The 17,826-nt window shown below is 41.8% G+C and overlaps 2 protein-coding genes across 15 annotated transcripts in view; one reads left to right on the top strand and one right to left on the bottom strand.

Moving 5' to 3' along the window:
- Positions 1–14,885, bottom strand: part of FBXO36 (F-box protein 36) — a 95,606-nt gene extending 80,721 nt beyond the window's left edge. For both annotated transcript variants that reach the window (XM_029225645.1, XM_029225644.1), the window contains exon 1: positions 14,785–14,885. In XM_029225645.1, the coding sequence (XP_029081478.1) occupies positions 14,785–14,880 (96 nt within the window). In that variant the 5' untranslated portion in view covers positions 14,881–14,885. The remainder of the gene's footprint in view (positions 1–14,784) is intronic.
- A 499-nt stretch (positions 14,886–15,384) lies between these two features.
- The window catches only part of TRIP12 (thyroid hormone receptor interactor 12), a 147,892-nt gene continuing 145,450 nt past the window's right edge, over positions 15,385–17,826 (top strand). For 12 of the 13 annotated variants that reach the window (XM_029226109.1, XM_029226116.1, XM_029226119.1 and 9 more), the window contains exon 1: positions 15,385–15,517. The gene's annotated coding sequence lies outside the window, so the exon portion shown is untranslated. The remainder of the gene's footprint in view (positions 15,518–17,826) is intronic. The other variant, XM_029226117.1, reaches the window with a different exon arrangement.

A 17,826-nucleotide genomic window follows, 5' to 3' on the forward strand; every position in this document is an offset into this window, starting at 1 on the left:
GCAAGGGAAACAAAAACAAAAATAAACAAACAGGATTACATCAAAGTAAAACACATTTACACAGGAATCTATCAACAAAACTAAAAGGCTGCCTACTGAATGGGAGAAGGTATTTACAAACCATATCTGACAAGAGGTTAACATCCAAAATGTACAAAGGACTCATACAACACAACAACCATAAAAACAAATAACCTGATTAAAAGATGGGTAGAGGATGTGAATAGACATTTTCCCAAAGACAGGCAGATGGTCAACAGACACATGAAAAGATGCTCAACATCAATGATCGTCAGGGAAATGAAAATCAAAACCACAATGGGGGGCTTCCCTGGTGGCACAGTGGTTGAGAGTCCGCCTGCCGATGCAGGGGACACAGGTTCCTGCCCCGGTCCGGGAGGATCCCACATGCCGCGGAGCGGCTGGGCCCGTGAGCCATGGCCGCTGAGTCTGCGTGTCCGGAGCCTGTGGTCCGCAACGGGAGAGGCCACAACAGTGAGAGGCCCACGTACCGCAAAACAAACAAACAAACAAAAACCCACAATGGGATATCACTTCACATTTGTCATAATGGCTATTATCAAAAAGACAACAAATAACAAGTGTTGGTGAGGATGTGGAGAAAAGGGACCCCTCGTGCACTGTTGGTGGGAATGTAAATTGCTGAAGCCACTATGGAAAACAGATGGAGGTTCGTCAAAAAATTAAAAATAGAACTACCATATGATCCAGTAATTCCACTTCTGGGTATTTTTCCAAAGAAAACAATAACACTAATTTGAAAAGATATATGCACCCCTATGTTCATTGCAGCATTATTCACATAGCCAAGATGTGGAAACAACCACAGTGTCCATCATCAGATGAATGGATAAAGAAGATGTGGTCTATATGTATAATGGATTACTCAGCCATAAAAGAATGAAATTTGCCATTCATGACAACATGAATAGACCTAGAGAGTATTATGCTAAGTGAAAAAAGTCAGAGAAAGACAAATACCATATGATTTCACTTATATGTGGAATCTGAAAAAGAAATGAACAAGTATAACAAAATAGAGTCATAGATATAGAGAACAAGCAGTTAGTTGGCAAAGAGGAAGCGGGTGGGGGTATGAATGGAATAGGTGAGAGAAATTGAGAGGTACAAACTTCCAGTTACAAAATAAATGAGTCACAGGCATGAAATGTACAGAGTGGGTAATACAGTCAATAATAATGTACTATCTTTGTATGGTGAGAGACGGTAACTAGACTTATCATGGTGATCATTTTGCAAAGTATAGGAATATGGAATCACTATTTTGTGCACCAGGAACTAACACAGTATTGTAGGTCAATTATACTTCAACAACAAACTTATAGAAAAAGAGATCGGATTTGTGGTTACCAGAGGCGGGGACAGAGGGAAGGGGGAATTGGATGAGTATGGTCAAAAAGAACAAACCTCCAGTGATGAGATAAATACGTAATAGGGATATAATGTACAACATGACTAATCTATTAACACTGCTGTGTGTTATATATGAAAGTTGTTAAAAGAGTAAACCCTAAGAGTTCTAGTCACTAAGAAATCTTTTTTATTTTTCCTTTATTTTATATTGATGTGAGAAGATGGATAGTCACAAAACGTATTGTGGTAATCATTTCCTAATGTATGTCAGTCAAATCATTAGGTTGTACACCTTAAATTTATACAGTGTTGTATGTCAAATATATCTCAGTAAAGCTGGAAGAAAAAAATAAAAGAATTACAAATTATCAGAATTAGAAAGTGAATGAGAGGGCAGACAGCAGAAGCAAGAAGAACTACAGTCCTGCAGTCTGTGGAAAAAAAACCACATTCACAGAAAGATAGACAAGATGAAAAGGCAGAGGGCTATGTACCAGATGAAGGAACAAGATAAAACCCCAGAAACACAACTTAATGAAGTGGAGATAGGAAACTTTCCAGAAAAAGAATTCAGAATAATGATAGTGAAGATGATCCAGGACCTCGGAAAAAGGATGGAGGCAAAGATCGAAAAGATGCAAGAAATGTTTAACAAAGATCTAGAAGAATTAAAGAACAATCACCTAGAAGAATTAAAGAACAAACAAAAAGAAATGAACAATACAATAACTGAAATGAAAACTACACTAGAAGGAATCAATAGCAGAATAACTGAGGCAGAAGAACAGATAAGTGACCTGGAAGACAGAATGGTGGAATTCACTGCCACGGAACATAATAAAGAAAAAAGAATGAAAAGAAATGAAGGCAGCCTAAGAGACCTCTGGGACAACATTAATTGCAACAAAATTTGCATTATAGGGGTACCAGAAGGAGAAGAGAGAAAGGACCCGAGAAAATATGTGAAGAGATTATAGTCGAAAACTTCTCTGACATGGGAAAGGAAATAGCCACCCAAGTCCAGGAAGTGCAGAGAGTCCCAGGCAGGATAAACCTAAGGAGAAACATGCCGAGACACATAGTAATCAAATGGACAAAAATTAAAGACAAAGAAAAATTCTTGAAAGCAACAGGGGAAAAATGACAAATAACATACAAGGGAACTCCCATATGGTTAACAGCTGATTTCTCAGCAGAAACTCTACAAGCCAGAAGGGAGTGGCATGATATATTTAAAGTGATGAAAGGGAAGAACCTACAACCAAGATTACTCTACCTGGCAAGGATCTCATTTAGATTCGATGGAGAAATCAAAAGGTTTACAGACAAGCAAAAGCTAACAGAATTCAGCACCACCAAACCAGCTCTACAACAAATGCTAAAGGAACTTCTCTAAGTGGGAAACACAAGAGAAGAAAAGGACCTACAAAAACAAACCCTTAACAATTAAGAAAATGGTAATAGGAACATACATATCTATAATTACCTTAAACATGAATGGATTAAATGCTCCAACCAAAAGACACAGGCTCCCTGGATGGATACAAACACAAGACCCATATATATGCTGTCTACAAGAGACGCACTTCAGACCTAGGGACACATACAGACTGAAAGTGAGGGGATGGAAAAAGATATTCCATGCAAATGGAAATCAAAAGAAAGCTGGAGTAGCAATGCTCATATTAGATAAAATGGACTTTAAAATAAAGAACGTTACAAGGGACAAGGAAGGACACTGCGTAATGATCAAGGGATCAATCCAAGAAGAAGATATAACAATTATAAATATATATGCACCCAACATAGGAGCACCTCAATACATAAGGCAACTGCTAACAGCTATAAAAGAGGGAATTGACAGTAACACAATAATAGTGGGGGACTTTAACACCTCACTTACGCCAATGGACAGACCATCCAGACAGAAAATTAATAAGGAAACAAAAACTTTAAATGACGCAATAGACCAGATAGATTTAATTGATATTTATAGGACATTCCGTCCAAAAAGAGCAGATGACACTTTCTTCTCAAGTGCACACAGAACATTCTCCAGGATAGATCACATCTTGGCTCACAAATCAAGCCTCAGTTAATTTAAGAAAATTGAAATCATATCAAGCATCTTTTCTGACCACAACGCTATGAGATTAGAAATCAATTACAGGGAAAGAAACGTAAAAAACAAAAACACATGGAGGCTAAACAATACGTTACTAAATAACCAAGAGATCACTGAAGAAATCAAAGAGGAAATCAAAAAATACCTAGAGACAAATGACAATGAAAAGACAATGATCCGAAACCTACTGGATGCAGGAAAAGCATTTCTAAGAGGGAAGTTTATAGCAATACAAGCCTACCTCAAGAAACAAGAAAAAAAAAAATCTCAAATAAACAATCTAACTTTACACCTAGAGGAAATAGAGAAAGAAGAACAAACAAAGCCCAAAGTTAGCAGAAGGAAAGAAATCATAAAGATCAGAGCAGAAATAAATAAAAAAGAAACAAAGAAAACAATAGCAAAGATCACAATAAAACTAAAAGCTGGTTCTTTGAGAAGATAAACGAAATTGATAAACCATTAGCTAGACTCATCAAGAAAAACAGGGAGAGGACTCAATTCAATAAAATTAGAAATGAAAAAGGAGAAGTTACAACAGACACCGCAGAAATACAAAGCAATCTAAGAGACTATTATAAGCAACTCTATGCCAATAGAATGGACATCCTGGAAGAAATGGATAAATTCTTAGAAAGGTATAACCTTCCAAGACTGAACCAGGAAGAAATAGTAAATATGAACAGACCAATCACAAGTAATGAAATTGAAACTGTGACTAAAAATCCTCCAACAAACAAAAGTCCAGGACCAGATGGCTTCACAGGTGAATTCTATCAAACATTTAGGGAGGACCTAACACCCATCCTTCTCAAGCTCTTCCAAAAATTGCAGAGGAAGGAACACTCCCAAACTCATTCTATGAGGCCACCATCACCCTGATACCTAAACCAGACAAAGATACTACAAAAAAAAGAAAACTACAGACCAATATCACTCATGAACATAGATGCAAAAATCCTCAATAAAATACTAGCAAACAGAATCCAACAACACATTAAAAGGATCATACACCATGATCAAGTGGGATTTATCCCAGGGATGCAAGGATTCTTCAATATACGCAAATCAATCAACGTGATACACCATATGAACAAACTGAAGAATAAAAACCATGTGATCATCTCAATAGATGCAGAAAAAGCTTTTGAAAAAATTCAACACCCATTTATGATAAAAACTCTCCAGAAAGTGGGCATAGAGGGAACCTACCTCAACATAATAAAGGCCATATATGACAAACCCACAGCAAACATCATTCTCAATGGTGAAAAAATGAAAGCATTTCCTTTAAGATCGGGAAGAAGACAAGGATGTCCACTCTCGCCACTATTATTCAAGATAATTTTGGAAGCTCTAGCCATGGCAATCAGAGAAGAAAAGGAAATACAAATTGGAAAAGAAGATGTAAAACTGTCACTGTTTGCAGATGACATGATACTATATATAGAGAATCCTTAAGATGCCACAAGAAAACCACTAGAGCTAATCAATGAATTTGGTAAAGATGCAGGATACAAAATTAATGCACAGAAATCTCTGGCATTCCTATACACTAATGATGAAAAACCTGAAAGAGAAATTAAGGAAATTAAGGAAACTCCCATTTACCATTGCAACAAAAATAATAAAATACCTAGGAATAAACTTACTAGGGAGACAAAAGACCTGTATGCAGAAAACTATAAGACACTGATGAAAGAAACTAAAGATGATACCAACAGATGGAGAGATAAACCATGTTCTTGGATTGGAAGAATCAATATTGTGAAAATGACTGTACTACCCAAAACAATCTATAGATTCAATGCAATCCCTATCAAATTACCAATGGCAATTTTTATAGAACTAGAACAAAAAATCTTAAAATTTGTATGGAGACACAAAAGACCCCGAACAGCCAAGTCTTGAGGGAAAAAAACAGAGCTGGAGGAATCAGACTCCCTGACTTCAGACTATACTACAAAGCTACAGTAATCAAGACAATATGGTACTGGCACAAAAAGAGAAATATAGATCAATGGAACAGGATAGAAAGCCCAGAGATAAACCCATGCACTTATGATCAACTAATCTATGACAAAGGAAGCAAGGATATACAATGGAGAAAAGACAGTGTTTTCAATAAGTGGTGCTGGGAAAACTGGACAGCTACATGTAAAAGAATGAAATTAGAACACTCCTTAACACCATACACAAAAGTAAACTCAAAATGGATTAGAGACCTAAATGTAAGACCAGACACTGTAAAAGTCTTAGAGGAAAACATAGGAGGAACACTCTTTGATATAAAGCACAGCAAGATCTTTTGTGATCCACCTCCTAGAGTAATGGAAATAAAAACAAAGATAAACAAATGGGACCTAATGAAACTTAAAAGCTTTTGCAAAGCAAAGGAAACTACAAACAAGACGAAAAGACAACCCTCAGAATGGGAGAAAATATTTGCAAACAAATCAACAAAGGATTAATCTCCAAAATATATAAACAGCTCATGCAGTTCAATATTAAAAAAACAAACAACCCAATACAAAAATGGGCAGAAGACCTAAATAGACATTTCTCCAAAGAAGACATACAAATGGCCAAGAAGCACATGAAAAGCTGCTCAACATCACTAATTATTAGAGAAATGTAAATCAAAACTACAATGAGGTATCACCTCACACCAGTCAGAATGGGCATCACCAGAAAATCTACGAACAACAAATGCTGGAGAGGGTGTGGAGAAAAGGGAACCCTCTTTCACTGTTGGTGGGAACGTAAATTGATACAGCCACTATGGAGAACAGTATGGAGGTTCCTTAAAAAATGAAATATAGAACTACCGTATGACCCAGCAATCCCACTACTGGGCATATACCCAGAGAAAACCATAATTCAAAAAGAAACATGCAACCCAATGTTCGTTGCAGCACTATTTACAATAGCCAGGACATGGAAGCAACCTAAATGCCCATCAACAGATGAATGGATAGAGAAGATGTGGCACATATATACAATGGAAATTACTCAGCCATAAAAAGGAACAAAATTGGGTCATTTGTAGAGACGTGGATGGATGTAGAGACTGTCATACAGAGTGCAGTCAGTCAGAAAGAGAAAAACAAATATGGCATATTAACGCATATATGTGGAACCTAGAAAAAAGGTACGGATGAACCGGTTTGCAGGGCAGAAATAGAGACATAGATGTAGACAACAAACGTATGGACACCAAGGGGGGAAAGTGGCAGGGGTGGGGGTGGTGGGATGAACTGGGAGATTGGGATTGACATATACACACTAATAATGTATAAAATAGATAACTAATAAGAACCTGCTGTATAAAAAAATAAATAAAATTCAAAAAAGAAGAATCAGTAAGTGACTTAGCAAGATCACTAGATGAAAGTCAATTTACTGGAAGCAAAAATCAATTGTGTTTTTCTTAGTAGCTACAATAGGAAAATACAATTGTAAAAGGAGTTTAAGTTACAATAGAACAAAAAAGTCAAACACCTAGAATTCTAAGAAGATATATGTAAGATTTCTGCACTATAAGAAATCTTTTTTTTTTTTTTTTTTCTTTTTTTGCTGTACACGGGCCTCTCACTGCTGTGGCCTTCCCCGCCGCGGAGCACAGGCTCCGGACGCGCAGGCTCAGGGGCCATGGCTCACGGGCCCAGCCGCTCCGCGGCATGTGGGTGGGATCCTCCCGGACCGGGGCACGAACCCGTGTCCCCTTCACCGGCAGGCAGACTGCCAACCACTGCACCACCAGGGAAGCCCTATAAGAAATCTTTGAGCAAAATTAAAGCATATCTAAGAAATTCTAAAAGGAAGGATATACTATATTTGTGGGTTGAAAACTTGGCATTGTAAAGATGTCGATTCACCACAAATGGATCATTACAATCCCAATCAAGACATCAATAGGTATTTCTGTGGAAACATAAGCTGATGGTAATAATAAATAAAATAACACAAGTCGTGAGATGACTAACGAGTTAGAACAATGATTTTCATGGAAAAGTGAAGTTTGACTGATTTGGTATTGGAAGAAGACAAGGCAATGTAAATACTTAAAGATTTCTTCAGTATTTGCTGCTTTGTACCAGGCACACTGCTGGGTGTTTTCCAAAGGGCATCCATAGAACCTCAGATCCCGAGATGCTCAGAGGAAAAGGGGTTTGGTAGTCACATGCCCGTACGAAAAGCTCGGGCTGCTGTTTCCTCTCAGAGATTCCTGTTGCACAGCAGGATTTTAAAGCCTCTGAGAAATTTCGGAGAAGAAAAGCAAATAGAATTGTGTTGCACCCAGGACTTTCCGATCTTATTTGATCATGACCTCTCTTTGAGAAACACTGGCCTGGAGTGCTTTTTATATTTTTTGGTTCTCACCATTATCTGTGAAGTAGCCAAGGGTTGAACTGTCCGTTTTACAGATGAAGAAATGGAACCGCAGGCAGGTGAAACTTACACCAGGTCATATAGCTACTAGTACAGGATCTGCGATGCACCCTCAATTTTTCAAAAAAAAAAATTCAGTGCTTTTTCTAGGGTCAAACACTACTTTCATGTGAAATAGCATTTCAGAGATGGAATAAACCTTAGTGATCTCTTAGACTAGTAACCTTATTATGCTGATGGGGCAACCGGGGCCCAGACAAATCAAGTGTTTTGCCTCAGGTCAAGAGCTTACAGACTAGTAGCAGGAATAAAAGGATCCATGACTCAGTGACTCCCAATTAAGTGCTCTACTGCCCCATATAATTAGGAGGCAAATCTGTGTCAATGGAGGGCGAGACCAAATTAACTGCCCAGATTGAGTAGGCACTCAGAGATGCTGAATAAACGATTTACCTGGGAGATGATCCTGGAGCTCTATCAAGTCCTCATGTAATTTTTTAAAAATATAAATCTATTTATTTATTTATTTTTGGCCGCGTTGGGTCTTCATTGCTGCGCGCGGGCTTTCTCTAGTTGCGGCGAGCGAGGTCTACTCTTCGTTGCAGTGCGTGGGCTTCTTATTGCGGTAGCTTCTCTTGTTGCAGAGCACGGGCTCTAGGCACGCAGGCTTCAGCAGTTGTGGCACGTGGGCTCAGTAGTTGTGGCTCACGGGCTCTGGAGTGGAGGCTCAGTAGTTGTGGCGGACGGACTTAGTTGCTCTGCGGCATGTGGGATCTTCCCAGACCAGGGCTCAAACCCGTGTCCCCTGCCTCAGCAGGCAGACTCAACCACTGTGCCACCAGGGAAGTCGTCTTATGTAACTTTGAAATGAGGATTTAGGAGCCATTTGATCACTGGGTTACGATAAAGGACTGAATATTGTTATTTTTAAAACTTGAATCACCTCGTTGGTATTATTTTCTCCCTCTCCCCTGAAAAATGCCACAGGCCACCTCAAAAACTTAAAAGGAATTTAAATTTCTGAGTAAACATGATTTCACAACTTTAATGGGGTACATCCTGGAGTGTCACAAGCTGCGAATCATTTTTCTGGAGTCTCAGATACGAGGAACAGGAGAGGAATAGTGTGGGAGAAGGCATGAGCACCTGGCTGATCGTGCCATGCAGGGAAGGGTATGTTCACTGCAGGTGCTGCTGTCAGCAGGAGCCGGAAGAAAAAGCCAAGCGCTCCCAGAGGAGGCCCTGCAGGGCTGGGCTGAAAGTTCTGAAGTGCAGCGAAGAAGGGAAAAGCTTACCTTTAGGGGCAGAGGAACATGAGAGCCTCTGAGAGACAGCTGAAGAACAGAAGGGTAAGTCTGGCCTTAAGCAATGGGGAAGAGGAAAGTAAGCAAATGCAAGCATCCCACTGACCTTTGTACTTTAAAAAGAGCAGCAGTAGTTCTTTCTGTGTAGAAACGTTTTGGTTGTGGCTGGTGGCCACCGGGCAGAATGGGCATCGTGGCTGTGAAGTGCCATCAGTGGGAAAGTTCCATTACGGACAAGGAAAGAGTAAGCAGAGGCAAACCTGTTTACTCTCCCCTGCTTTATCTTCACTCATATGACTCTTGGGGACCTTACGTGGAGGGGGGCAGGGCTAGGGCAGAGCATGATTTAGGGGTTCCTGGGCCCCCTGGGAAAATACCACTGTAATATCAAATTGACTGCACCCCATCCAGCTCCCAAAATGTGCAATCTGGCGTCTATTTGACATGATTTCAATTTATTTGAGAATTTTTGTTCTTTAAGCTTTACTGGAGGGCAAATAAATCTATTCAGTAGACCATCTTTGCCTGACTTCATTCTCCACAACTCTCTCTCTTTCTCCTTTTTTTTTTGGCTTCACAGCTTGCACGATCTTAGTTCCCCGACCACGGATGGAACCCAGACCACAGCAGTGAAAGCCAGTCCTAACCATGGACCATCAGGGAATGCCCTCCACATCTCTCTTTTTTAGCTCATTAGTACAATCACACACCCAACAAGGCAAGGGAGGGCAGTTCCCTAGTTTTTCAAAAGTAATTACTACTTACATTGAAAACAAAAACGAAAGCAAAAATAAACATAAGGCCAGGGAGTTTCTAGACACTAAAATCTCCTTAAAATTTTACAAGCAACCATTAACCCAACTTGCACCTCCTCTAAATTTGTGGAATTAGGCTCACCCCCGCAAAGAAAAACACAGCAGGATCTCTGATGACACCGTTATTGATGCTGCCCATCATTTAGTGTGGGAAGTGGCTCAAAGGTGGTGCCGGTGAAACAGGAGAAAGATGACACACAGAGCAGGGCAACTTCTCAAAGTAAGTTATCCATTTATGTTTTCATTTTAAACCTTTATTGCTTTTCTCTGATTATAAAAATATTACTGTAGAAAAATTCAGATCTTTCAGAAATATGTGATGCAGAAAGTGAAAGCAATCTATAACTCCATCCATGAGTGAATCACTAGCTTATCCAACATTTATTTAAAACAAAATAAAAAACTGTTGTTAATGTTCTTTTTTAAATGGGATCATACTATGTTTACTGAACTCAGCAACTTGCTTTCCTTGCTTAAGATTTTATTTGGTCTATTGAACAAATAAAAGATCCATCACATCTTTTTCAAAAGACTGAGTCATATTTTATGGAAAGACTTACAATTATTTTACTTTGGTGTACATTCTTGCTCACATGTGAAAGCATTTTTGGATATAAAATCCTAGATATGGATTTGCTGGGCCAAAGGGTGCATGGACTGACATTTCTATTAGACTGTACTAAATTTTAAATCTTTCAAATTGAAAGATTTAAATCTTTAATCTTTTAACTTAAATCTTTCAATCTTTTAATTTAAATCTTTAAATCTTTCTGTGGATTGAAGTGGCACCAGCACAATTCTTTGTTGTGAAGTCACTGAAATGACAGCTTCCTGTCACAGGCTGGCATGGGACCTCAGGTGCTCTCAGTTTGTCAGTGCTACAGCTCTAAAGCATGTGAAAAATATTTGCCACTTTTGGGGAGTGAGCTTTCGGATTTTTTTTTTTTCAGATGACATTAGCTTCAGGTATCCTTTTGGAGTTTTGAGTAAGATTTAATGAGATAGATAAAATAAGACTAATCTATTTTGTAATTCTTCATCCTTCTTTCATCTGCTGGAGTGACTATAACATATTGGTGCTCTTGGGGCAACCACCTGTGTTATTAGGAGCAAAAGGCCATATTTGCCAACTCTCATCTACTTAGCATATAGTTACTGTTTCTAGCAGTTTCCCAATATTTGTCACATTAAACGTAAGTCACCAGTTCTGACCACCTTAAGCAACACTTCTATTTCAAGAGGACAAATAAGACAGAATTCCAAGAGTAAAATACTTGTAACAGTACCCTCCTGGACCTCATGGTCTAAAGTGATTTTTGCTTCCTCTGGACTCATAGATTTTAAAATGTTTGCGCTATTCATTAACTTGGCAATTGCTCAAGAACCTCCTTTGGACTTAAAACAAAAGTTAAACCATTAGAGTGTTTATATAAATCAAGTCACTAACTATATTCTTCTCACTAGACTATACGCTTCATGAGAGGAGGGACTTTGTTTGGTTCACTGATGATTTCCTGAATCTAGAACAGTACCTGGCATATAAAAGATGCTCAATATTTGCTGAAGGAATGATAAATTCTTCAAAGGCAGGAATCTTCTTATATTTTGCATCCCCACAGTAAATGACAAGTTGCTGATTAAAATTAAGGAAAGGGGGGCTTCCCCGGTGGTGCAGTGGTTAAGAATCCGCCTGCCAATGCAGGAGACACGGGTTCAAGCCCTGGTCTGGGAGGATCCCGCATGCCGCGGAGCAACTAAGCCTGTGCACCACAACTACTGAGCCTACCTTCTAGAGCCCACAAGCCACAACTACGGAGCCCGTGTGCCGCAACTACTGAAGCCTGTGTGTCCTGGAGCCCATGCTCCGCAACAAGAGAAGCCACTGCAATGAGAGGCCCATGCACCACAACGAAGAGTAGCCCCCGCTCTCCACAACCAGAGAAAGCCCGTGTGCAGCAACAAAGACCCAATGCAGCCAAAAATAAATAAATTTATATTAAAAAAATAAAATAAAATCAAGGAAAGGATCTTCATTCAGAAACACAACTTAAGACTTTCTTAGAAGCTAAGTGTGAAATATCCCTGGCCTAAGTAATATTCAAGATTCTTTCTAGCCCTAACTCACTATGAATCTACTAGTTTTCAAAGAATTAGAAAGCAATATAATATATATTATATATATAGAACTAGAGTAAAGAATAATTGGGTAAATCTTTGATCTAGAAAGCAGGGCACTGATTTTTCTAAGCCTCTGGATCATCATTATAAAGATCAGATTTGAGAATTAAGCTATATTGACCTCAAGCTATATTCTCTAAGTCCCTTTTTTGAAAGAAAAAAAAATCATGGCATCAAGTTATTAACTGGAAATGTCTCTATAAGCATAAAAGTATGATTTTAATGTCACTGTATAAGCAAGAAGGCAAAGGAAATACTAATGTACAATGTTTATATATTTTGAACTATGGCAATAGTAGTATGATGCTAATGAGAGATATATCTGCCTTTAAATCATTGTCAAATGTGCAGTTATTTGGATTTAAAGCGAATAAAAATAAAAGCAATGAAAAAGAATAAAAAAGGGAATCACAGTGAAAGAAGCATCCATTTAATCTGGAGCATATTTTGGATAATATACAACATTTTGGGGAATAAAGGCAGAAAGAAAGAGAAAATATGTACAAGAATCAATTTTAGAAAGTCACTCCAGAAAAAAGTCCATCTTATAAAACACATTGTAATTCTAGTCTTTTAGTACTTATTTATGTCAGATTGTCTCTCACTGGATGTTTGGTTTCCTGTGCTGAGACTTAGAAAACTTACCTTGTGGTTAGAAACTAGCATATTCTCAAGATGGTTGACTGAAAAGACTATTTTTTAGATTTACTATTTTTTTTTTTAACAATAAATTTTACTTTAAAAAGAGAGTGAATTAATCAGATTTGAGATTAACTCTCACTGGTAGAACTGTAGTGAATATACTCAGTCTGCTTAAAAGAAGAAAAAAGATCAGAACTTGCAAAGGATTTTACATATAAGCAATGGGACAGGAAAAAAACAGGGCCTGAAATAGATGAGAGTTTCTGACGTGTTAAAAAAAAAAAAAAAGAAGAAGAAAGAAAAAAAATTAAGAATACTTCTGGGGGAGGGGCAAGAAAAATGTCATGAAACAGTAGTTGAAGGAAGGCATGTGCCCAAGTTAGACTAGGGAGCAAAGTCTGAAGAACATCAACAACAGGACCATTCTTGGGGAAAACTAATAACAGGAGGACTGCTATGGTTAATTTTCTAAAACAGAAAGGTAAACAAGTAATTTAGCTTGCTGAGGCTTACAACATTACAGTATAATACACTTATAATACCAGACTCGCAAGAATAAGAAACACTCAAACAATTTTTAAAGACAAGCTATGGAAAAGGCTGTAAAGTAAAAATTAGAACATTCTAACTTACTTGAGGTAGATAAAATAGAAAATGAAGTCAGAATACATAAAATATTGCTTTCAATCACTCATGCTAGATGTGAAGAATTGTTAGGACCATACATCTTATATAGCAAATGGAAAACAGTCAACCCTAAAATAAATGTACAAGAAGAGTAAATTTCTGTCTTTAAGAAATTAAAGAAATTCCAATTAAATATGTAAAAATTTTCTTTAAGTGTTCAATCAAAAATTTAAGTTCGATAGGCTATCAATTGATATTACGCTTGTAATATTTATAAATCTTAGATCTAGAAATAAATATACATTATTTCTATTTTAAAAGATGCTTTTGAAGCTCTAAAAATCATTGTCTATTTTATTGAAGGGCTCATGGAACAAACTGATGAAATATTCAATACGTACACCAAAACAAATATATACCAAGTTCTACATTTCATTTTTTAGGAATACCATTTTTGAAAGTGCAAGATGCACGAATATCTCGGTGACAGGTGTAAGCTCAGCGAGGAATTAGAAACGAGTTCCGAGTGGAGAACCCATTTAACTCGATCATTTCATGGGCACAATAAATCATCCACAAAGCCCACCTTAAACAGCTAAAGTACTCATAAAAATAGGCCGATAGTTACTTGAGCGATAACATAATCCTCGGTCTTATTGTTGTGAAGCAGATGTCATAATGGGTGGGGCTGACGCGCAGAGCAGCTGAAACATTTTTGTACCACCCCCCGCACACTTTCAGTGGGATAGAAGGGGCTCCGAAAAGGTAAGGAGAAAGCTCTCAACGATCAATCCCTACTAGAAATAAGGAAGTTTTGATGTGGCCTTGGTACACGTAAAGACCACAATAAGACGTGAAAAATCCCCCATAATTAAACCCTCCCCTGGAAAAGAGATCTTCCTTTTCTCTCCTCCCCTGCCGGCTCCTCCTTGGGACACTTGGCTGAGTCTTTCTTTCCCTCCTTCCCACGCTGAGGTGAGGCTGCACGCAAGCCAGGGACGCCTGTTTTTCTTTTCGCGCGGAGGGAACTCTGCGGGTAGGAACCCAGGGTGACAGAAGGGAGCGGGCGGCGTTGTGAGGAGGCCAAGAAGGCTCTCCGGGTACGAGCCGGGCTGGGGTTGGGAAGGGACACGCGGGCCGCCGGGCCCGCAGAGGCCGAGGTGACGAGGGAAATCTCCTGGCTCGAAGCAGGGACCCGGCGCTTCCGGCTGGCCACAGCCGCTCTCGGCCTAGCGCGGCTCGCGTTCCGGGCTCCACCGGGGCGGGAAGAGAGTTACTAAAGAGGGTAACCGCGGTTCGCACTTGCCTGGGACCGGGTGACCAATAACTGGTAATAGTCTTTGCTCGGCGCCGGGCCTTGTCCTACAATTTCGAACAGAGTCTCCGGCAGCCACGACGCCATCTTGGGACGCCACCACCGTCGCTAAGACAACCAGGAAGGGGCGGGGCCTGATTGGGGTCATGGGGCAAGAGCCCTGGTTTAAATCGAACCCTACTTTTGACTTGGCGGGGTGTTTCTAACTTGGGGTGATTGTTCCCTCTTCCAAGGGTTAGAGGGAACTCTGAGCCGTGAAATTTCCACCTTGAGGTCCCGGGTGACCCGAAGGGGAATTAGTTCCTGCTACCACCGAGGGGAGGGGGTGACCCCGGCGGAGGGATACCAAGCGAAGCACCACATTCCCCTTCCTGGTCCCTCGAAGGGATCGGGAGGAGATCGCAGGCCGCTGGGGAAGTCGAGCCGGGCGTTGGGGGAGGGAGGGACGATGTGATGGGCTGCGAGTAGGCAGCGGGGCCTGTCCCGCGGCCGAGCCTGTCCGGCTGATTCGAAGGGAAAAGTAGTTCCCGGAGGGTGTTGGAACGGGAGGGGAGGGAGGCGGTGCGGACGGAGGCGCACGCCGGGCGCGGTGCTGCGGCTCAGCTGATAATTGAAGGGACCCGAGGAGCCGCCGCCGCCGCCGCCGCTGGGGGGGGTGGGGGGAGCGAGTGGAAGTTACTGCCGCGCCACCGAGTCCGGACCGGAGACTTTGGGGCCCAACTAGGTAATTGGGGCGCAGTTCCGAGCGGCGGGGCCAGGCCTGGGGGAGGGGGTTGTGCTGAGGGGTTGGGGGGGTAGTGGGGGGGGGTAGCTGGAACAGAAAGTCCCAGGAAGCTCGGTTGTGTCATCGCCGCGATTCGGCCCCTGCTCGGCCTGTTCCCGGCGGCAGCGGCGGCTGGGCCGTGGAAGGACCGGGCTGGGGGTTTACGGGCTAGGCGCTCGAGAGAGACCGCGGCTGGAGGGACCGGGGCCGGGCGGGAGCGGGGGGGGTCGTTGGGTGCCCCCTCCGGCCCCCCGCCATGAGGAGGGCCCTACACGGAACCGGGGTAAGGCGTGCGGGTCTGGGGGAGCCCGGCGGGGGTCGGGGGGGCCGGAAGTGGGCTTTGGAGCTGGGAGGGCGTCTAGGAAGAGAGAAAGTGGGGGGCCGGAAGTGCAGGTGGGGGGGGTGAAGACGGCAAGGGTTCCCCGGAAATGGGATGGGGGGCCCGGAAACCGGGAGAGGGGAGGCTCCTGGGCCAGGGACGGCCCGGAAATGGAAACTAGGGAGCCGCTCGTGTGACAACAGTTGTGGGAAGCGAGGGTCAGAGGAGGGAGAGGCCGGAGTGACTTTAGACCGCAGTAAGGGGTTTCCTGCCGAGGGGGACGGTTGAGGGCGGGCGAGGCCGGAGACGGGGTCTGCGCTGAGCAGTTGCTTCAGCCGTGGGAAGTTGAGGCTGAGGGAGGATGACGCCGAGAGAGGATGCAGGGGGGCGTGAAAGAGGCCGAGAAACTTGGCCGAGAGGAGCAGAGCATCCTTCCAAATAGATCAGCGTGGAAATTGGGGGGAGGGGGTCAGGACCTGTGGGAGGGAGGTGGACCAGTTGTCGCTCCAGTCGTATTAGCATTCAAAGCGAGTCAGGCGATTAATTTATTTATATGTGGATTACATAAAACCTATTATAACGTTTGTCCATTTGGTTCACCCTCCCTCTCTCCTCCAACCTCCTGCATAGTGAGTGGGTTTCTAGTTCTGAAACAAGTTAGAGGGGAGTTCAGATAACGAAGGTGGTAAAATCCCCAATCCTGTCCTTTCTTCGTGTTGCTCCTTTTCTCAGAATAAGAGAAATCTTTCATTTGCTGGAGGAAAAAAAAATAAAGATTTAAAAACACATGCACATCGTGGGGCGCGGGGGGGCTGGGGGTATCTTAGACATTTGAACAACTGCTGGGGGACGGAGGGAACTGGTTACCCCGTGTGGCGAGGAAGGAACGGAAGGGGCTGCTCCTAAACCCTTAAGACAGATTGGTTTGTTTTTGATAATGCCGTTTTACTTTGGAGGAGGTGTAGCTTAAGCTCCGTGCCTGGCGGTGGTTATAGTTCAGTTGCTTCGTTAGGTCACTGGGGGAGAGAGTGTGTCAGTGTGGGAACGTGGGACTGTGTGGGGCGGGAGGACGTTTAATAGCGCCGTGGATCTGTTCCGAGTGGACGTCTCACTGCTCCTCTGCTGCCTCCCTTCCTCGTCGGCCTTCCCCGATCTTGCCTGGACTGCCAGCTCACCCGATCCCCGGGCTTTCCTCTGGTTTGTAGGCCCTTCCGTGGTGTGTTGAACTTTCTGTTCCTCTCCAGTCTCTTTAGCTATTTTTGGCAGTTCATTTGTTAAAGACCTGGAAAGTTGAGGCTCAGAATCTCCTCCCCAAAAGCAAAACAAAACAAAAAAATACGGGGTAGAAAGTTGAAAGAGCTATTGAGTGGGGTAAAAAACCGACGTTCGGAACAAAGGTCCTAGTTGTTAGAGAAAAAGGCAAGAGGCCTATGTATGAGGCCTGTGTGTGTCGCATTTACCCGGGGCGGGGGGTGGGGTGGGGCGGGGAGCAGTTAGAGCTGAGGAGTGATATTATCAGAGGTTTAGAGACGATAAATGGCAGAGGGTTTTATTGAGGCTTATTTTCATATTTAGAGCATGCGAAGAGATCAGTATTAAGTGTGAATTTTAGAGGAGACACAGTTTCCAATTGTTTTAGAAACTCCCTGCTCCACATTCAGCCCCAGCTTTTATGTCATCTTTGTGAAATTGGGGAGCTTTTATTTCATTTATTTTAAGCTTAATAGAGCACATTAACATGGCTGGGGGTTGTGGACTTTGTCCACATCTGCCTTTCTGTGAATGTGCCAATATCCATAAGAATTGAAGAACTGTAATGAAGATTATCATTGTTTCCATTCGCTTCCCAGTTTTTTCAGGAGTTTGAGTGGTTTTTAAGTCTGTTCAGCTGACGTTTCCTATTTAATTTGTGTCCATGAACAGGCTTTTTGTTTTATTTTTCATTTACTTT

This window comes from Monodon monoceros, unplaced genomic scaffold (genome assembly GCF_005190385.1).
Source record: "Monodon monoceros isolate NGI ecotype Baffin Bay Population unplaced genomic scaffold, NGI_Narwhal_1 Super_Scaffold_16, whole genome shotgun sequence".
NCBI lineage: Eukaryota > Metazoa > Chordata > Mammalia > Artiodactyla > Monodontidae > Monodon > Monodon monoceros.